General features: G+C 51.9%; 1 protein-coding gene across 1 annotated transcript; it reads right to left on the reverse strand.

The window, feature by feature from the left end:
• Positions 1-3,847: 3,847 nt before the first annotated feature.
• MCM3 (minichromosome maintenance complex component 3) lies at positions 3,848-14,965 on the reverse strand. The gene is made up of 17 exons (XM_059830275.1): positions 14,885-14,965; positions 14,540-14,652; positions 13,831-14,039; positions 13,405-13,535; positions 12,252-12,490; positions 11,747-11,855; positions 10,890-11,043; positions 10,219-10,350; positions 9,051-9,259; positions 8,363-8,537; positions 8,059-8,185; positions 7,579-7,729; positions 7,290-7,430; positions 6,963-7,069; positions 5,869-5,951; positions 5,423-5,498; positions 3,848-5,183 (listed from the first exon to the last, which is right to left on the reverse strand). Exons 1-17 carry the CDS (start codon positions 14,963-14,965, stop codon positions 4,985-4,987), a joined length of 2,436 nt encoding a protein of 811 aa, XP_059686258.1. The 3' UTR covers positions 3,848-4,984.
• Positions 14,966-22,453: the final 7,488 nt, after the last annotated feature.

The following is a 22,453-nucleotide window of genomic DNA, read 5'->3' on the forward strand; positions in this document are numbered from 1 at the left end:
CTGGGGGAATCCTGCTCTCTTCATCTTCCCAATATCATGACTACTCTCTGAGTAGGTCTTTTCCAAGCAAATATTCACCCACCACCTCGTAATTTCATTTCTAGACCACTTTTTTGGCACACTTGAGAGATTTACATGCAACTTAAGCACATAGGCTTAATAACATCAAGATAAAACACAGCTACAGTTCATCTCCTAACCACAGCCCCATTACCTGTCAAGGAATGGCATTAGTTTGGCTTGGCATGATTTACCTTGTAGTTTTGCTATCGCTTTACTGCATATAACTTTTGCTTGATTAACTGTCCCTACAGCTTTCTGGGAACTATGTTTTTCCCTAGTTTCTCCTTTTTTTTCTCCCACTTTATTTTTTTTTTCCTCTTCCCCGTTTTCTGCACCCATCCTCCAAGATTTCGCAGAAGGAATCCAATATACTGGTTCAGTTCAACTGATCTCAGTCATCTAAAACCAAGACACCTGGAGCTGAGCTTGGCAATTTAGGCTTGCTTTAGACTCAGCAGAGAGCAACAGCCACATTTAGACCACACTTAATCTTTATTAATCCAAATTAATCTTAACTCCTGCAGATGCTCAGACTCAGTCCCATCTATGTCAGATGAATCATGACCTAAAGGAATCCAAAATATGTTTGACCCAGTTTGCATTTAGTATTATTTCCACAAGATATAGAAATCCTTTTCCAGGCTGTCTTCCCATGGCATCTTCTCTATCGAGCCCCTAACATTACTCAAGCCACGTTTCTTGAGAATTGCAATCTTGATTTTATGGTCTCCTTCCTTTTCTTTGTAAGGATCACAAACTCCATCATCGTTTTCATCCACTCTGGAATTTTCAATCAGCAAGAACAAAGCCTGAAAATGAAATATAACAGCAAATAATATTATATAAATATTAACAAACATTAGTAAATTAAACAGTGGCAGAGACTGCTGAAACCAATTGGCAGTCTGGCCATGTTGCTAGTATTAAAAGCTCCCAGCCACCAAAACAAGGTGGTTATATCACAACTGCTTCTTGGCCCATGCATGCTCCTGAATCATGGCCAAAAGTTGTTTGGGAGAGGGCTAGTTAAGCCCATCAAAACCGTGCCAAGGACCAATCAAAAAACATAGCTAGCTGAGGTGCAGTGCCGAAGTCTGGGCCCTCTTTAGTGTATTAGAGCAGATACAGCTTCAGGGTCCATGGACAGAGCATCCAAGAACTGGATGACCTCTCTGGTAGTACCGCAGAATCAGTTTGTTGGTCAGATTCAGCTGATCCCCACAAACCTCCCTGCTCTTTGGGATTTGTAGGTCTAGATCTTCCATCCATAGGGTTAGGTGACCACTCATTGCCAAAAAAACTTTCTTAATATTGACAGCAAGCTGATGTTGCTCCTTTGCATCCCATTCCTTTCTACCTCTCTCCCACCTACTCCCACCTGCCTCACGTGGCACCTCTTACCTGAATTCCTTTGGCAGGGGCGAGGAAGCCACAGGCTTGTGCCCTACGGGGAGCATTCAATGGTACGTTTCTTTGGTCTGAACAGAGCCCACGTGGGCTAAAGAGCAGCTAAATGAAGACGTTGCCTTCCTAGGCATTCCCAGCCTTTGTGGTGCTTCTGCCTACACATCCTCGCAAACATCTGTCTGCTGCCTTCCATTTCCTAAGATACCAAGCTACGATCTCTTTTTGCACAGACCTGTCCCTGCCCCCTCGTACGACAGGGATTTGCACTTGCGCTCAGGAGCGGGGATGCTGGAGGACCCGGTGGCTGCCAGCCACCTGCTCTGCTCACCATCCACAGTTCTCACACCAACCGTTCCTCAAGCTGTGGGCCATCCGCAGACCCACCAGCCAAGTCAGCGTCTCTCCAAGGACCAGGGATTTGGTTTGCCCTTGTCAGCAAAGACCGCTCACCCAAGGGCCTGAGCAATTGCAAAGGATATATCAAGGTGGCCACCAGCACACGGAGGTAGATCACAGAATCACTAAGGTTGGAAAAGACCTGTAAGATCATCAAGCCCAACCATTGACCAAAAAAATACCACCACGCCCATTAAACCATGTCCCACAGTGCCACATCCACACGTTCCTTGAATACCTCCAGGGATGGTGACTCCACCACCTCCCTGGGCAGCCTGTTCCAGTGTCTCACCACTCTAATAGCTACTAGATAGCTACATGCTTCCATCCTAGGCTATAGGATAGTAAAATAAACCAGAGATTTACCTACCCTGGAGCTCCTCCTGGTGTCTTGTCATGAGAAATACACTATTAGTAGTTCCCCAGCTGTAAGGGCAGGGAAAAACATAAAGGTCTCAGCAGAATAGGAGATGGCTCCGAAGAGCCACTCTGGCCAAATGCCCTCACTGCTGTGACCTGCAAAGAGGAACAACCTCCAAAAGTCAGGGAAAAGTTGGGAGAGACAGAGGAGATGACAACATCCCCACTCCCACAAGGCAATGTCGGAGCAGCAGAAATTACTGGGGGATTTTTTATAAGCCCCCAGGCACCTTTCCAAAAGAAAAAGGTTACAGAATATCACAGAATATCACAGAATCACTACGGTTGGAAAAGACCTGTAAGATCATCAAGTCCAACCTGAAAAAAAAAAAAACAAAAAAAACCAAAAAAAAACCAAAAAAAAACCCCAACAAACAACCCACGCAAGCCAACCACCACACAACAACAACAAGGCACAACACACCAAAAACCAACCCACCCAACACCACACAGCACCATGTCCATCAAGCTACATCCCACAATGCCACATCCACACGCTCCTTGAATACCTCCAGGGAGGGTGACTCTACCACCTCCCTGGGCAGCCTATTCCAATGGTTCCTTTGCCCATGAATGAGTTGGTAAGAAAACACCACCTCCACCCTGAAAAAGGCACCTGGGTACGTTTGGCCCATTGCTCCTGCCAAAGGGCTTCGCAGCATGGAGCCACCACGGTGGTGACCATGGAGGAGCAGGGCGTGCTGGCTCGGCTTCCCTCCCAGCCCCACAGGGCTCAGGACCGGAGCTGCGTAACAAAACCAGAGACAGAACACCTCTGACCATCTGTGTGTTTATCTCATCTTCACCAATCTTTGCAGCTTTACAAGCCAGACACCGGCCGTAGGTCTGAGGTCACTCTGCAGAAGTGCAATTCATCCAACCAGAGATCTTTAGGAAGCTGCAAACATGCAAAATCCCCTCCAAACCTGAAAATCTGCTGTCACTGCTGTGTTGGATGAGGGGACCTCAGAAATTAGGCTTTTACAATTCAACAGGTCTGTCTGCAAAAGAAAAACGGGGGTTTCCCCCCCTCGCCCTCCCTGTGCAACGAGATGCTACCAAGTCCTTTTAGCCACCAGGACGTGTAGCTCCGGGTGGGCAGCGGCCACGTAGCTGCGGTGGGAGAGGCAGGAGCTGCCCACATTTATTACCAGCCCAGCCCAAGGGCATTTCTGCAAGTGCCTGGTCCAGCAAGGCGAAGGCACCGTGGTGGAAGGACGTGCCCAACGCTGCCCCTGAGCCCAAAGAGGCAGGCAGCCGCCCGAAGGCTTTCCATAGCAGCGCAGCTCCCCAGAAGACTGCAGAGCTGCATCCCCAGAAGTGGGAACAGTTTAAACCCAAGTAAGCAGCAAGTTACGGGAGAAAAAGCAGCAAGTTACGGGAGAAACGGTATCTAGACTTTATTATTCAAATCAATATTTATAGCATCCAGAAACAAGGGTATACGAACTGTGCAGGTGCCTGGAGATGGGCAGGGACAACAGCAAACAGCCTGTGCTGATCAGGGTCTTCTCCAAAGCTTAACCTCAAACTTGCTAAGACCAAAAAAAAAAAAAAAAAAAAAAAATTTAAAAAAATCCCAAACCTTCCGCAGCTCTGGCATCACGAGCAGCTGAGACTGGTCTGACTGCACGTTCAGCTTTTCTTGAAAACCCTGGGAGCTTGCTGGTTTCTACGAACAGCCTTTTCTCCAAGAAGCGGTCACCTACGTGTTCCCAGAAAGCAAGACGGGTTCAACAAATCCCCCAAGAGCAAGGGAAGGCTTTTATGATCTCAGCAGCTTGCGGTTACCTTCCACAGGACACGGGAAGATTGGCAGCGGCTCAGCCGGCAGGACGTAGAGGGGATGCAGAATCCCAGGTCCCCATAGCTTTGACCTTTCTTTGCTACAGGTTTCCTCCCATTTGTGGTGGTCCTGTAATATTCATATGGGCACGATCCCAGACCGAAGGCAGGAGCAGCTGAAGACCAAACCCCCACGTGCCAGGGACACATCCCCCGGGCAGCTCTGAGCATCCCAGGCCCTCCCCACCCGTTTGGGGCCAAAACTCCCAGCAGGGCTGTGAAATCTAGAAGGCAAGTTGATCCACGGGTGATGGAGCAGGTCAGACTATACTTGCCCCTGCATCACCAGAAATCATCCTCCCCAAGATGGGTAGGACATCAGTGGGGGAAGAGGCTGGTCACAGCCAACAGGACAGGCATTCCGCATCTTTACTTGCGAGACAAGCAAATCTAGGCTATGTAATTGGGGAAAAAAGAAAAAAAAGGGGGAAAACCAAAAGCTTCACTACTAACAGTGGAGCTCCCATATTGCTTCTTATCACCACTGCTACTGAATGCTGGATTCCTAAATCCAGATTTTTTTATTCAAAGGCTGGAACTACTACCACCAAAGCTAAAAACAACACACTAAGAACATTGATAATTTGCACGTAAGTTTTTCCTTTTGTCTCCTTGCAGAAACAAACCTCTTCCCAAATGCTTCAGTTTGGAGGCAGCAACCTTAAGAGAGCTTCCAGAGCTCCTGGCTTTTTTGGTGCCAGCAATGCACAGCGAGGAAGGACTGTAAAGTGCACAGAGTTGAGCTCCCCAAAGCTCAGCTCAGCCAGATGAAGCGTTCAGGAGAGTTGAAGGCAAACACAAAGAGTCTCCAGACTGAGAGTCCACAAGAACTTGGGCTCTTCCACCCAGAGGCTCAGATTAAGAAGATAATGTCATCGGACACCATGATCTGGTTGTCATCTTGCATGTGGGCCAGCGCCACCTTCACTTCAGCCAACGAGAAGGGCTCAGGGTTGTCACGGTTGATGGATTCCATCACATTCTTCAGACCCACAGACTGGGCATGGGAAGTTTTGAAGACCTCCAGGAGGGCAGCCTTGAATGCTTTCAACCTGGTCAGGCAAAGCGAGAAGTAATCCCCCTCAGATACCACACGCAAGTCCTTCCCCTTTCTTCCCAGCTCAGGATGCCTCAGCCCTTCCCCATTCCAGAAGTGGCACCCAGCAGGAAAGCTGAAACTGGAGCTGGGAGCATCCACCACAGATGCATCTCCAGCATCGGACAACAGCTTGGACCCACAAGGGTGGGGTGGGACACGCAGGGACAGACACCTCATTCAGCCCCCACTCACCTCGGCTCAGCCAACTCCGGCTTCTTCGCTTCGCCAGCGGCCGAGGCTTCGGGCGTCTTTGGAGTGTGTGCCTGGACTGGAGCAGAAGGAAGAGTTACCTTCAACCTGCCTGGTGTCCAAGCACCCAGAGAGCAAAAGCACTTGGCCTTAGGATGGGGTGGGCGATGCCAAACTCCCTCCCAGCGTTGTTACTTCTGCAGCAGTTTGGAAGTGGACAGAAAAAAAAAAAAAACCAGCAATACTAACTCTCCTGTCCCACACAGACACAGAGGATTTAAAAAACCAAAATAATTCATCTTGATTTGTGGGGCTGGATGGTGCCACACCACATCAGGGACCCCGAGCGACCCCAAGGCATCGCTGCTCCCCAAGGTGTGCAGACCCACGAGGGCAGAAGGCAGCAGCACCCTCGGGAGCGAGGTGCCACCGAAACCCCAGGGACTCACCCTCCGGCATCTCCTCCTCGGCATCACTGAAGTCATACGGGTCGTAGGAGTCGCCCTCGCCTCCTGTGCGTGCTTTCTTACTCCTGGGTGGGGGAAGAAGAGGTCATCCCTGCTCCAGGCAATCCGCAGACCTCAGGACCCACCCCCCAAACCCCAAGCTGCTGGAGACATCTGGCCAAGACCATTCAGGGTACCTGCAGCTCACAGGTAAGCCACCTTCCAGCCACAAACCCTCGCCCATGGCACGGGACCCAAGCTGGCAACAGCCCAGAGGGTTGTGGACTGTCATAGGATCACAGAAGGGTTTGGGTTGGATCATCTAGTCCAACCCCCCCTGCCACGGGCAGAGTTATTTTTTGCTAGATCAGGTTTGCTTAAAGCCCTGTCCAACCTGACCTTGAACACTTCCAGGGATGGGGCATCCACCACTTCTCTGGGCAACCTCTGCCAGTGCCTCACTACCCTTACCATAATTTTTTTTTTCCTTATGTCCAATCTAAATCTACCCTCCAGGTGGGGTCTCACCAGAGCGGAGCAGAGGGGCAGAATCCCCTCCCTCGCCCTGCTGGCCACGCTGCTTTTGACGCAGCCCAGGATACGGTTGGTCTTCTGGGCTGTGAGTGCACATTGCCGGCTCACGTCCATCTTTTCATCCACCAGTACCCCCAAGCCCTTCTCCACAGGGCTGCTGTCCATCCATCCATCCATCCCCCAGCCTGTATTGATACTGGGGGTTGCGCTGACCCAGGTGCAGGACCTTGCACTTGGCCTTGTTGAACTTCATGAGGTCTGCACAGGTATTAAATAGTATCGGTCGCAGTACAGACCCCTGAGGGACACCACTTGTTACAGATCTCCATTTGGACATGGGCTCGTTGACTGCAACATTTTGGACGTGGCCATCCAGCCAGTTCCTTATCCACAAAATAACAACGTCCCTCTATTACAAATTGGGGGGGGGGGGGACAGGACACGATCCACTAAGCTGAGCAAAACACGGAGTATTTCCAAGGCCAGCACTGCCTGCCACAACCTCAGAAGAGGCTGGTGCCCCTTGCATGACATCCCCCTCCCTCCCTCGCTCTGGCTCCTACCTCCTTGTCCTGCGCTCCTCCTTGGGCTGCGACTCCTCGTCCTCCTCCTTCTCAGTCTCCGAGTCATCCTCCGCCTGCTTTCTGCGCTTCTTCTCCTTCTCCAGCACCTGTGTGGCAAAGACAGGACCGACTCAGGTCCCCTTTCCACTCAAGCTGTTTTTCATGGGCCAACCCTGAGGGACCCAACATCCCACCGCTGCCCCATCCCCATGCTGTCACCAGGAAAGGACCCCACCAGCAGCCCAGAGTGCTCAACCTGCACCAAACCCACGCCTTTTAATGACAATTTTAGGACCTCCCAAGCACCAAGGGACCACATCCCCCCACCTTTTTGAAGTAGGCGAACTGCACCAGCTCCAAAGCCGCTTCGGCGTCCTGCAGATCGACTGTCTTGTTCATCCTGGCCTTGGCGTGGGCCGTGGAGAGGCGGATCAGGGTCTCCAGCGTACGGGCTGTGACTGGGGAGGTCTGGTGGGGAACAGAGAGGTGTCTCTGTGAGGCTGACCCCCCACCGCAGCATCCCACCAAGGGTGGAAAACACCCGTAAGGGGAGAGGGGAGCCTGTGCCTCAGTTTCCCTCCTCCTGGCCTGAGAGGGAGCTGCTCCCAGGGCTCACCCTGGCGATGTCCGAGTTCATCTGGCTCTGGTTGCGCAGGCGGGAGTACTCCTCCGCTATGTAGCTCGCTGACTCCTGGGTCAAGACGGGTTTAATCATCTTCGCTACGTGGATGTACTTCCTCATGAACTCCATGCTGACAATCTTCTCCCTGCGGGGAATGCAGGCACACGCGTGTCCTCCAAGGCGGGGACGGGCAAAGGGTGTTTGCAGAAGTGGGCTTCCCACCTTTTACCCTTCACGGGTGTGCAGGCGTGCGGGGAATTCAGCTCCAGGAGATGTTCCCCACATGCCTGGCATGAGAGATCAAGCCTGGAGCAGGGCTCCCTTGGCATCCTGCCCACGTACCTCCCCACAGACCACCTGCAGCATCGCTGGCACCAGCAATCAGCCACTGCCTGGATACTCAAGCCAAACCCATCAACTCACAGTGCTGGAAACCCCCAGAGAGCTCCAGGGGCTGTGGGATGAAGGACTCACTTGCGGCGGTTGGGCCCATGCAGGAGGTCATCGTGTTTCTCATACACTTGAAGCTCCTGTTCCTCCTCCTGCACAAAGTCAGGGTCCTCGGTAGCCAGGATCTCCACAGCACTGCCCAGGGGCATGGCTGGAGAGGGGAGGGTGACAGAGAACAGGCTTTTAGCCTCTGGAACAACTTCCAAAAGCCACCAAAAGCAGCTCTCAACAAAGATGCTGAACCCAAAGAGCTTCCCCCAAGGGGTGACAACCTGCTGAGGAATGACAGGACTGAGCAGAGAGGAGGTTGCAGTTACAAGTGACTCACCATCCCCGTCCTGCTCATTGGGGTTGCGGTAGCGATGCATCCGCAGGACGTGGTCTGAGATCTCCCTGTCCTGTTCAGGGTCCATCTGGTCCAGCACAATGAAGAGCAAGTCGAAGCGGGAGAGCAAGGAGTCCTGCAGGCCGATGTTTTCCATGGGCGTCTTGTACTGGTCGTACTGCAAGAGGACGAGATAAGGGGTTACAGGAGACCCTTCACAGGCCAGTCTTGTCTGCTAGGGGGGCTAGGACCTCCTCAGGCCAGGCCTTAGAGGATGTATGCCCAGGCAGATGGACACCACACTAAAGCCAGGCTGCTGCAGCAGTAGAGTCTCTTCTCCCCACCCTGGAAGGTGGGGGCAGCTCTCATTTGCAAGGAAAACATATTTTTGGTGATCCCAGACCAGACACCAAGGCTGAGGCTCATCACCAGCATAAGGGTTCACTGGGCTGCCCCAGGCAGCGCTCAGCCAGGGTGAGAAACCGCACAAGCCCCAGTCTCCTCCAGGAGGGCCATGAGCAGCAGCAGAGACCAAACCAACCAGGTCATCACTGCCCCATAGATCCCTGTCCCAGCAAGAACCAAATCACCGGTCTTGGGGAATCTTTTGGGTTTTATCAGCTGCCTCCTCTATCAAGACAGCTCCCAGCATCCTTCCCCATGGAGGGGACTGGGGATCACTAGCACTCACCCGGCCGTAGACGGGGTTGGCGGCCGCCAGGACACTGCAGCGGGAGTTGAGGCGGGCGTGGATGCCAGCCTTGGCGATGGTGACGCGGCCCTGCTCCATCACCTCGTGGATGGCCGTGCGGTCAATGTCGGACATCTTGTCAAACTCGTCGATGCACACCACCCCTCGGTCAGCCAACACCATGGCCCCTGCTTCCAGGCGCCGTTCACCTGGGATGGGGTGGGAGAAAAAGAAGGTCAACCACCATTCAGCAGCCCCATGCATCTCCTGCCCTGCCGACCCCCTCCACTGCAGCACCCTGTGACTAGGCTAAGCCTCAAAGAGCAGCAGCACCCTTCAGGGCTGCCCATCTTGATGATCTTACAGGTCTTTTCCAACCTTAGTGATTCTGTGATGTCCTACCCAAATTGACAGCAGAAGGAGGATGCTTAGGATGAGGAGCAAGCCCACAAGGAAGATGGTAAGATCCAGGCTGCTGCTAGCCCTCACATGGGGTGCACCAAGTAGAAGAGGAACAGAGAAGACCACCACCTAACAGAGGTGGAGAAAATACCCTGAACACCACTATCATTGCCATAAAGCTTAAGATGGAGCAAGTCCTGCTAGCATCACTGCAGAACAAACAGCAGCCCTGGATCACAGAATCACTAAGGTTGGAAAAGACCTGTAAGATCATCAAGTCCAACCATCAACTAACACCACCATACCCACTAAACCATGTCCCACAATGCCTCGTGCACGCATTCCTTGAACACCTCCAGGGATGGTGACTCCACCACCTCCCTGGGCAGTCTCTTCCAATGTCTCACCACTCTCTCAGTAAAGAAATTGTTCCTAATATCCAGCCTGAACCTCCCCTGGCGCAACTTGAGGCCATTTCCTCTTGTCCTATCACTTGTCACTTGGGAGAAGAGACCAACACCCACCTCTCTGCAACCCCCTTTCAGGTAATTGTAGAGAGCGATGAGGTCTCCCCTCAGCCTCCTCTTCTCCAGACTGAACAACCCCAGCTCCCTCAGCTGCTCCTCATCAGACTGTGCTCCAGACCCCTCACCAGCTCCGTCACCCTTGCAACGCCGTTGCACCCTTGTGGATCTTGCAGAGTCCCTCCCAGGCATTAACAAGCATCCCTCTGCAAGCTCCCACCAGGAACCAATCCGCTCCTCACCAGTTTCTTGGTCCGTGGTGACGGCGGCAGTCAGGCCAACGCCGGAGGAGCCTCTGCCAGTGGTGGGGATGGCACGGGGTGCAGTGCTGAGCACGTACCGCAGCAGCTGAGACTTGGCGACGGAAGGGTCTCCTGAAACGGAGAAGACTGCATTTAATAATCACACATCACCTGGATAATGTGCCCTGTTTGGGGCTCCTCAGTGGGGAAAAAAGAAGGGGACAGAGAAGTGGGTTTGTTCAGCCTTCAGAAAGGAAGGTGATCAGATGATCTCCCAGCCGTCCCTCAGTGACCCCATGGGAAGAAGATGGAGACAGAGTTTTGAGAGGTGCATGGCAATGGGACCAGAGGCAATGGGGACAACACAGAAAGACCCAGCTGGACGGTGGAAGAAAAAGAAATCTCCTCGAGGGTGGTCACAGACTGGGATAGCAGCCCACAGAGGTCATGGGATCCCATCCCTGAAGATGTTCAAAACCAACTGGGCAAGTCCCAAAGCAACCTGATCTACCAGTGACATGGGCTCTGCCTCATGCACACACTTGGACCAGAGGCCTCCGGAGGTCCCGTCTAACCTCAATTACTCTATGAAACTAAGTCGAGGAAAGCACTCCTTCATCTCACCCCCCGACACCACCAGCTGAGGTTGCTTCTGCCCAGCCCCTCCAGACCTATCAGCAAGATGTTGATGTCTCCTCGGATGCGGCTCCCGTTCTCCAGGACCTTCTCCACCCCTCCGAGCAGCATGCAGAGAAGGGCCTTCTTGATGTACTCGTGCCCATGGATGCTGGGAGCCAGGGATCTCGCCAGCTGGTCAAAGATATCCTAAGGCAGAAGAGGCAAAGCATGGCCTGTCAGATGAACTGTAGCAAATAAGAACAAGGAGCAATTCTCCACAAGTCCATTTCAGCACAAAAAGGAACTTATTCCTATCACAGAACCACAGGGATGAAAATTATTTAGAAAGAAGACTGTTTGCCAGAGTTTTCTTTCAATGGGGCTCTGAAGTCCTAGACCATCCTGACCATCACAGTCACCCAAGCAAGCACTGGAAGCAGCAACGCCTGTGAGAGCTTCTCCTCTCCATGCTATGAAGCAAAGGTCTGAGCATAAGACCAGGCTGGGGCAGACCTCCATATCTCATTCTGCTTTTGGGTTTGAAGACGAAAGAGGGAGGTGTTTCTCCTGCAGAGGAAATTCTCTAGCAACCAGCTGGCAGCGTCAGGACACACACAACAGACAGATCTCTGTCTTGACAGCTATGCACAGCAGAGCTGCCAGCAGGCAGGAAGGATATTCTGCTAGCAGTATAGAAGCAGCAACAAAAAAAAACCAGGACCTGATCAAAGCCTAAGCAGAAAATGCAAAGAAAGTGAGTGGAGAATGCAGCAACATCACTAAGAGGGCTGAAGAGTTACTTGCAACCCAACAAGACACCTCCTTAGCCACATGCCCAGCCTTAAAGCTACTCTAGCTGAAACCTCATGCTCTGATACAAGCCTGCCTTCTAGAAGTACAACTTAAATACCTTGGAGCGACTCTTGCTGAATCTCTTGATCTTGGCCACATCAGCAGCGGAGTAGAGAGGCCGGACATCTTTGCTCATCTGCTTCACATGGCAGGCAATGAGGATAGTCCTGGAGAAGGGACACAGCCCTGATCAGGTCAGCAAACCCCACAGGGCCTACGGGTCACAGCAACAACACAGCAGAAACTTCCACAGGGTCATCATTTGGTCTAGGAAGTCCTGGAGGGGGCTGGAAAGCTCCAAGAGCTGCAGCCCCCTCTATCTGATTGCACTGGGCCATCAGTGGAGCATCTTGAAGAGCATCCAACCCCCTCTATGCACAGCTGGAACTCACAGCTACACACTGATGCTAAGGAGCAAACCACTTCCGAGTGATTTAAGCCAACATTTGACCCAGCTTTGCGATGGCTACCTGCTTGCCCTATATCTCATCTTCCAGAGATGTGACCCTACTAAAAACAAGTAGGAGCGCTGAAGTTGTCCTTCAAGCCAAAAGAAGGCTCACCTGAAAGTCCCTGAAGTGTAACCCCCTTTCTTTCCTGGCAGGCAGCGGTACGTCCCCACCACCTGGATGCGGTCCCCAGGCTTCACCTTGTCCACCAGATCATCATCCAGAATGACATCCACTGAACGTGGCAGCTGCCCTGCTGGTGCCTTCTCGGGCATCTCCTGGATGGTGATGGTCTGATGGTCCTTGTAGACCGAGAGGCCAAACTCTGTCTCCAGGGGATTATTCTCTTCATCCTAGTGGAGGAACCCCGGTAAAAAGACTAGGACCATTTTTCAGGAGCAATGTTTTTCAGGAGAAGAGGTGGGTCAGCTGAGCAGTGGGAAGGCAGGCTGCATCACCCAACACACACAAGACTGCTGGAAAGGGTTGCTTTATCAGGACTGCTGAAGGCTGGGGTTCACCAGCTCCACAGCACCCCAGTCCAAAGCTGCCAACACCCATCACTGCTGGTACATTAGCTCTCTCCAAGCCCTGCAGTAAGTACAGGCAGTGGTGACACACCACCCATGCAGAAGGCAGTGTGCAATGGGGACAAAGCTCAGGTCAACCTTCTTCCATTCCCAAACAGGGGGAAAACCCTCCAGGACAGCACAGGCATGCCTACACTGACATGGGTCTCAGCAGCAACAAGACTGGCTGACAACCCCCCCAAGAAACCATGCTGCAGCAGAACCAAGATCATAACTAACATCTCCTGGCCTCAAGTTGCGCCAGGGGAGGTTTAGGCTGGGTATTAGGAAAAATTTCTTTATGGAGGGAGTGGTGAAGCATTGGAACAGGCTGTCCAGGGAGGTGGTGGAGTCACCATCACTGGAGGTGTTCAAGGAACGTGTGGACGTGGCACTGTGGTTGGTGATGGTTGGACTTGATGATCTTACAGGTCTTTTCCAACCTTAATGATTCTGTGATTCTGTTTGGTGATCTAAACTAGCGGGTCTGGTGGCCTTATGTCCAACAGAGACTTTCTTCAGATGTTCCTAGTAGCTCTTTGGGACTGTCACACATGTGATGCGTCCTCCCTCTACTCCATGGGCTACGTTAGCAGAGGGAGAAGGGATGCACAGGGATCTGAGACCCTGGGCTCAGAGCTGGCACGTTCTTCCCAGAGGAACCCACTGATGCTTCCCACAAGGCTACTTCACCTCACCTTCGTAGGGTAGACAGAGCTGGATGGGAAAGCATCCAGGGATGTCATGTCTGTGTATCGGCGCTCAATGGTCTTCTTGGTAGCTGGGCAATAATGGACGCTCCGGACGATCTTTGGACGAACCAGAGAGCCTGGGGTTGGAAGAAAGAGGAGTTAGGGCCAAGGATGTCCCACTCCTCTGTCAGCAGAGAGTCCCCAACAGAGCCTCCACTGCATAACTGCACTTGGGAGACAACTGCTAGCAACCATGGCCAGGATTTGCTGAGCTCGAAGACCATCCCAACACCCAAAAACTTCTGCTAAGCCCCCTGTTCCCTTCACCCAGGTTGCCAGGACGTACCATGGCTTCTGGTGGACTCCAGCCCCTCCGCAGCAAACACCTGGACCCACGCCCCCCCAAGCTCCTAGGTCTTCCCCCAGTCTCACATTTCGTCACGATGCCTTCCACACAGACAATGCAGCTGAGGAAACAGGCTGTCAGCGTCCGCGGTGACACGTGCTTGGAGCCGAAGCTGCCCTCCAGCCCGATGTAGAAGTCCTCGTACTGCTTGGCATAGGTGGCATCGACGGAGGCAACAAAATCCTTCAGGGCACGCTGGAAGGCGATCAGCTCCTCAAAGGCATTGCTCAAGAGCCTGCAACAGAGGGAAGTGATGATGCGGACCGATGAGCAGCCCCTTCTGCCTTCATCCTCAACGCCTACCCGTGCCTCCACATGCTCTGTGAGTTTACTAGGAGCAAAAGGCAAAAAAACTCCAAAGCCCACCATAGCTCTGTGTCAGGTCACTGCCACCAACAGCCAGGAGCTGAACAAACCCAGCCACATCTGAAAAACCTCACGGGTCCCTGAGCGGACTGGCAAGTCCAGTCCAAAATATCCCCAAGCATCCTAAAAAAGGAGATGATTTATATCGTGCGATTAACCCCAGCTTGCTGCAAAAGGTTTTTGCCAAATCAAGGGTTTGTAAGTTTGGAAGGGACGGGTGTCGTGGAGGGAGAGAGCAGGTCCACCTTTTACACTGGGGACAGGGTTTGGCCCTTCCTTGTCACAAAGGACCTACAAAACCAGGGCTGGACCTCCGAAATCCCGCCTAGGGCACGGTGCCAAAGGCGAACCCCTCCGCCCCACACCAACCGGTTGGCCCTCCTCTCGTTCTTCCGCCGCAGGTCGTTGATGCTGACGAGGAGGCGATACTGGTTGTCGCTGATCATGTCCCGGACTTTGCTGTGGTAAACCCCTTGATCTTCCTACAAGAAAAGGTGGGAGATAAACACCCAAAAAACAACTTTGCATGACCGCCTGTCCGAGACATCCCCCCCAGGAGCTGATTCCTGCAGAGCCCGACTCCCTTTAGCCCCACCGACCAAGCGGGGGGGGGGGGGGGGGGGGCACAGGGACCAGGTGCGCCCCCACCCCGGGGGGAATGGTGGGAGGATGCAGCACCCACGTCCCCCTGCGCAGCCCCGCTCTCGGCCTCACCTCATCGTCCAGAAAATCGAGGTAGTCGCGCTGCGCCTCCCGCAGCTCCGCGTCCTCCAACCCGCCAGCCGGTGCCGCCATGCTGCCGGCCGCTCGGGGAGGCCGGGGGGGCCGCGGAGATCCCGCTGCTGCACGGGGGAAGGCGATAAGAGCGAGAGGAGCCGGCCCGACCCCGCAACGGCCCCGGTAACGCCCGCGATCCGACCCGCTGCGATCCGACCCCCCCGGCAACCGCCGCGCTCCCGCTTGGCGCCAAAACCGGGAGCCTTTCCCGCCACCGAGGGGGAGTTCCGCCTCCCTCCCGCCCCCGCGGAGCTTCTCATTGGTCGGAACCGCCCCGCGCCAGCCAATGGGGCAGCGATAGAGTTCGCGGGAGTGACGCGCAAGAGCTCCAGCCAATCAGCGCGCGGGGGGGCGGGGAGTAGCCGGGGGGGACCCGCGCTCCCCTGCGCCCGCGTGGGTTGCGGCGGCGGCGCTGGGGTCGGGGGTGCCGGGTCGGTCCCGGGCGGCTCCTGGAAGTCACCAACCGGTTGAAAATACCATTTTAATTAAATAAAAAAAGGAAAAAACCAAAACAAAAAAACAAACCCACTTTTTATTTTCCTATTGCATTTTGGGGAGCCCCTTTTCCGGATGTTTTCACCCCAAAGCATACAGGCTGGGCGTTGCTTTTCCCTTTTACGTGGCCCGGCGTGGGTCCGGGAGTTTGGGGCTGAAGGCACAAGGTCCTGCCGTGGCGCTGGCAACGTAGCAGATGATTTTGGATGTGTCTCCGGGAAGGCATTGCGGGCAGAAGTCACGGGAAAGCGGGGACAGAGCAGTGCCCCTCCGTGTGGGGAAACCGTCCGCTCCCCCTTAAAAAACATTTTCGGTAGCCCTTAAAAATCTTTATCTGAACTCTGTTTAAAAATAGAAAAAAAGTAAAACGCTGGACAAAACTATTCTGATCAGCCAGACATAGCGGACATCCAAACTTGGCCGTGTCCCCTGGATGACAGTACAGCTAAATACAGTTTTTCCAGGGTTGGTAGTAAATATTCACCCGGGGTCCGTTCGGCGGTGCAAAACGCCAAGGCACAAGCGTTCACACTGCCCCATCTCACCAGAGTGAGCAGCTTCCATTCGTGTTTTGGAAAAGGAGCAGGAAACGGCCCCTGCTGTGTTTCCCCTTTTCTCTTTGCGTGTGTGGACCAGATCCCTCTAAAATCATTGGAAATGTTGCCGGTAACCACTGCAGCACCCATTTGCCTTCAGACTCTCCTCAAATCCAGCCCTTCCCATGATTTTCTGGAGATGTCTCGTTTTCATAGCAGCTGGCTTGAGAGGGGGCAGCAGGAGGAGGAGCAAACAGAGAGAGCTTTGGTGTGCCCCGGCCACGCTCACTGGGTCATTACAAGATATTGAAGTGGGCACGTCAGCTGTGAGGATATAAACTGGCTGGGAAGAATCGGTCTGTGTAAGTCCCCGAAGGAAATATAATGTATCCTATATAAGTTGTCAGAACCCGACATGAGATTTCACCTCTGAGAGAGTTTTTCTCTCTCTGCAGTAGACAGACTGTTATATCCAGCAATGAACACAGCCTCTGTGCTTTACTGCAGATAAAATATGGATGGAAAAAATAAAATATGGATACAAAGCAACCTGTGAGAACAGCTGGCAGTGTACAGAGTGGTACCAGGGTGGGATTCAGACATATATATCTACCTAGATATACAGATATAGGTATAGTGATAGTGATAAAGATAGAGATAGAGATAGAGATAGAGATAGAGATAGAGATAGAGATAGAAAGAGAGATAGAGATAGAGATAGAGATAGAGATAGAGATAGAGATAGAGATAGAGATAGAGATAGATAGAAAGAGAGAGAGAGAGAGAGAGAGAGAGAGAGAGAGAGAGAGAGAGAGAGATCTATAGATGTTTATCTAGATCACACATAGATTTCACCTAAATTTAGGCAGTCAAAATGAATCCCAGCCCATAAAGATGTCGTAAATCGCTGCAGTGCTCCTCCTGCTGAGCTCTGTGTGAAGGGCGCTGGCAGGGACCCATCGCTCCTGACCACAAGGTAACAAGAGTCAGGGATAAAAATAGTCGCCTGTTGTTATTCATGATGGTGCCCTATAACAACTGCTGCCGTGCTGTGGCTCTTGCCTGAATAATTAATGGGAGCAGGTCAGGCCAGGGAGGACAAAGGGATGGAGAGAGATGGAGAACACCCGGATAACAGACGCCGTTCCTTTTAGGACTCCCTAGGATGCTGCCTGAGATCTCCAGGGATTCACCTCCCTGCCACATCCGAGCGGTTACGGGGTGGAGGGTGCAGCACAGGCTCACAGAGACATTTAGCACCTTCTAGGCCCTGAAAAAAACAGGAATTAAGCACCTAAATACACGGAGGGCTGGAGCTGCAGAGCTCGAGGAGAAATAGAAGAATGGCGGGTGGGTGCAGGAGTAATTTCCACGGGTGAATTGCACACGAGGGGTGCTGGCCAGAACACCCCGACTGTCCCTGTTCACAGAGCGCCATTTTCTCCTCCCTTCCTCACATCCCTGTGCACTGGTATCTGCGTGTGCACTAGGTTTCTGAGATCATGCTATTTAGAAATAAGAAATAACTGGGGTCATTTTTAATTGGGGAGGAAAAAAGATCCCTTAATAGGTACGCTGTGATCCCTCCCCGACTCTGGGGTTTTTTCCCTTATTTCAACTACAAGTCAATTTTCAAGCCCCAACTCAATTTTCAAGTTGCCATCTATTAGCTTTTCTGTTTGCTGAGCAACCTTGTCTCACCCATGGAGGGCAGAGGAGAGGCTTGTGGCTCATTCACAGCTCCAAAAATGGGGGGAGAGTACCCCAAATTCAACAGTGTCACCTCTTCATCAAGCAACACATTGGAGTTGAGGTTTCAAATATATTTGTAATAAAATGGAAGGGTAATAACATGGAATTAAATGTTTTGAATTAAAAAAAAATCACTTTTTATAATTGAAACGATGTGGAGAAGGGAGACCACCTATAAGATGGTTTTGTCACTGTAAATTTTAAGTTTTCCAAGGGATAAAAGGGGTTTGTCCTTGCTGGTGTCTCCTGCAGCTGCACTTGCAGGAGCTGAACTCCAACTGGGGAATTCACTCTCACAAGAGGACAGTCATCCTGACTCTCACCATTTCAGGACCACATGTGGAAGACACATAATTTAATGCTGAAGGAACCCTTCTTAATCCTCTAATCTGACCTTTTCCCTAACATAGGCTGGAGAATTTCACCCGATCGCATCTGCACCCAGCTCAGGCATTTCTCACATCATTTTCTTGAAGCATTTGCTATTCCCACGCACTCTGGTAAATCTTTAAACTGATCTATCTCTTTTTTTTGGCTAATCCCGGGGAAGAAAAACATGGAAAACAACTATCAGTGAATATAAATGGAATTTCTTTACTTAAATGCACGGGGAGCTGCTGGTATCTCACCAGGAGAGCACAGTAAAGTGGGTAAGAAGTTAAGACTCTGACCTTCAACATGTTAGGATGGATCATAGTCTCCTTCTTGCTTCCCAGAGCAGGAACCTGGCACACACGGAGCTGCTTTCCCTCCTAGATGTAGCTAGCATGGCAATGGGAGCATAAAATCTTCTTGAGGTCCTGCTTCTGATGCACAGCTACTCCACATCCCGCGGGTGATTCATTCTCTTCTCCTACTGTGCAGAAGAAAAATACGGCAATTAATAAAAAACCAAAACAAACCCACACAGGCCGTGCCTCCAGGCATAATGAAAAATGAATTCCCCCGGCAAATGAAACCGGAGGAGTGGCTGAATCAACAAAGCTCCGGAGAGCGCGGCCGGGAGCGTGTCTACATAATGTGGCAACCCGACCACATTTCCAGGGAAGTCCGAAGGGCCCAGATATAGATCGCCTGAGGTTTGGTGTTGCTATTTCGGTCTGCTCATCTGCTCTCACGGGTTCTGGCCGTTACTAAAGACAGTGACAGCTGGTTCCTTTTTTTGCCCCCCCCCTTCATTTTCTCCACCCCCAAGCCTGGAAATCACCCATCTCTATGCAAAGCATCATTGTCTCCAGGTCGGGATCTCTGGGATCTGCTTTCAGACACGGGGCAGGATCCGCTGGTCACTTCAGCAAGTGATCTCCAGCTTTGGAAGATGGGAAGCTGCAACAATTTGTGTAAGCCACATTAGCAATCATCATCTGACTGTCACGGTGGGCTCTCTGCTCTGTGCAAAACCACGAAGAGGCAGGAAAGTCCTGACCCCAAATTGCCACATAACCCTTGTGCAACGTGGGGGGAGCAGCCGAAGGTGGCAAAATTAACTCTATCAAGTGCTTCTCTCTGATTGCAGGGGCCAGACTCGGTAAGCCAGGGCTTTTAGGACTGTTTTTTTCTGAATTATTAGTTAAAGAAAGCATATAAGCAGGATTCAAAACAATTGCAAAGGATTCATGTAACCCAGCACCCTGAAACTTGCCCGTGTGTGTTATTACAGAGGACAATAAAAGAAACCCCTGCATAGAAGTTATGGATCGCAAGGAAATTTCCCTCCTGAGCCCTGTTAGCTGGAGATTTTGTTTTGAAGCAAGAAGGTTTATAGCCTCTCCGAAACTGTAGTTATTTTTGCCATTCTTAGTATTATGCATCTGTACAATCTTGTCTAAATACTGCCAAACCGTGAGCATTCACTCCAGTGGAAAGAAGCTCAGTAGACAGCAATGCACGGTGCAGAAAAACTCTCTTTTACCCAATTATGGTAACAACAGGCCAATATTCTTTATTACAAGCAAATACAGGGAAAAGGTGACTCGTCCTGCTTTCTGTATCCCATTTGGTGGTTTGAGTATCTCAGTTGTCTTTAGTGCGAAGCTGCTATGTTCCTCCTGAGCAGCACAGTCTGGACATAGTGTGTTTCGATGCATTTTGGGGAACAGTGACCCCAATCCTCAAAACAAGCTCCTCTTTTTGAGTGATAATTCAAAGCACCCAAAATAATGGGACAAGCGGTTTGCAGCCTGCAAGAATAGGGTTTGTCTTGTGTGGCAGGGAGGGTGCATGTGGCCAGCGGGTCGAGGGAGGGGATTCTCGACTCCGCTCTGGTGAGACCCCACTGAAGTACTGCATCCAGCTCTGGGGTCCCCAACAGAAGAAGGACATTGACCTGTTGGAGCGGGTCCAGAGGAGGCCATGAAGATGATCAGAGGGATGGAGGACCTCTCCTGTGAAGACAGTTTGAGAGAGTTGGGGTTGTTCAGCCTGGAGAAGGTTCCAGGGAGACCTTATAGCAGCCTTACAGTACTTAAAGGGGGTTATAGGAAAGATGGGGACAGACTTTTTAGTAGGGCCTGTTGCAATAGGACAAGGGGTAATGCTTTTAAACTGAAAGAGGTGAGATTCAGACTGGACAGAAGGAAGAAATTTTTTACACTGAGGGTGGTGAGACAGTGGCACAGGTTGCCCAGAGAGGTGGGAGATGCCCCATCCCTGGAAACATTCCAGGTCAGGTTGGACGGGGCTCTGAGCAACCTGATCTAGTTGAAGATGTCCCTGCTCATTGCAGGGGGTTGGACTATGTCGGGAGTTTCCCGAAGCCAAGAGTTAACCGGCGGCTCGCGGCTGAAGGAACAGATGCGTCCGACTCAATATGAGTGATAAAGTCCTGCCTTCCCACAGGACTAGATGACCTTGAAAGGTCCCTTCCAACTCAAACCGTTCTGTGATTCTATGATGTATGTTTGGGTGGGGAATTAGGTGTGCAGGGTATGTTTGAGGGCGCAAAGCCTGCTTGGATCATATCAGATGACTGTGAAGGGTAGGGAGAGCCCAGCCTGGTACAACCGAGTCTTAACTTCCTGCTGGGAGCAATCTCCCGGGCAAACGCAACCACGCCTGGGTTTTGCCTTGAAGGGAACAGGGTGATTCATTTCAGTGTGTAAAAAGTCAAAGCTAGGGAGTAACTGGCACTGCAGTACAGCAGGATGAGTCTGAGATGAACTACAGAGCGTGGCTTGGCAGGTACCAGTCACCTGAGAGCAGATCGTGGAGCCAGTGAACAAAAAAGGTGTCACTGTGCAGTATCTACCAAGCTTGGGGTGCAAAACAAGCTGGGGGCATCACCCAGGAGAGCAGTTATCCTGCAGGGAGCTGCCCTTTGCCTTTCTCAAGTCTGCCCCGAGCATGCCTTGAAGATAAATAGGGGGAAAAGCCTTTTATCTGAGCAGAAAAGAAGGGCAGGCGACCCAGCGGCATTGCAACACACACATTGCAGGGGGAATGTCCCACCCCATCATCCCCTTCTGCTTGGGTTGTTTTTTTTTCCCACATCATAGGAAGAAAAATGGGAAGAAAAAACGTCTTGCTGTGGTCGTCACCAGCACTCAGCTGAGCGTTCCCACTTCTCCCACGTGAGCAATGATGGAAAGACAGGTGGAAGAGCAAAAGCCATGCCGTGACCTCCATCACCCAGCCACCGAGCATCCCTGGGGATTTAAGGAGCGGAGGAGGGTGAGGAAGCAGTATGACGTGTCTTACAGGGGGAGATGTCTTAGAGGGGCAGAAAATGAGTGCAAGACATCACTGAGAGGGTCAGGAGCTGCCGATCATATGCCATCCACATCCCTGAGCAAGATGACAGGGAAAAATGAATGTCCCCTGCCCACCTTCTTCACCCTGGAGGTTTCCCCACCCGCAGGTCCCCGCTGTGGGAGCGCTAGCTCTGCTGCATGTTGGTGGATGGGTGCTGGGACGTGCCGAAGCTTCACCCAGGCTGGAGTGATCTTATCAGAGCTGGAAAGTCCCATTCCCGGGCTGCCTCTCCTGCGATCCTCTCCCTGCAGTCCTTCTGTTTCCCTCATAAACCCATCAAAAAATAACAGTCCTGACAGGCTGGAGAAGCAAAACCCATATAAACAAACTGACACGGAGATGGGAGAGGGGAAACGGGTACTCTGTACTCATAAATTAACCTGCTCCTGGGATCATGGTGACTTTATGGCAGAACCGATTGCCGTGGTTTTGGCACAGTTTGGTCTAGGCTGTGTAAGCCTCTCCCAAACATTTCCCAAGCTTAATTCAAGGGCCCAGAGATCACTCCTGAAAGGACATTTGGGTGCAAATGCCTCTTTTCTGGAGTCCAAAGATTTTGGTGCTGTTTTTACAGCATAAACCTCGCTGCCCGGATGGTTGGCTCAAGGCCATACTGTCTTTAGGCTGCAAATCCTGGTGAAAATCTTGCTTACATGTCCACAGCAGCAAAGTCAGGGGGTTTTGCCCCAGACGGGAGCCCAGGAACTGGGCAGTCGGCAGCAGCACTTTTTATTTTTCCTCCCATTTCCCTCATTTTTTCCTCCACTGGGGTCAGCTTGATGTCAGCATAAAAACAGCTCTCAGGACTAGGAATTTTTTTATTTGACACCACTGTCCTAACAGTCACAGCTGGAAACCGTGAGCTCCAGCAATCACTGCTCACCACTGCACAGAGCCCTCCCTGGCCTCTCTGATGCGTTGCGCAACTCCTGGACTCCGAATTGCGGGGTGGTTGGGGTGGGAAGGGACCTGT

Source organism: Gavia stellata, chromosome 2 (genome assembly GCF_030936135.1).
Source record: "Gavia stellata isolate bGavSte3 chromosome 2, bGavSte3.hap2, whole genome shotgun sequence".
Lineage (NCBI taxonomy): Eukaryota > Metazoa > Chordata > Aves > Gaviiformes > Gaviidae > Gavia > Gavia stellata.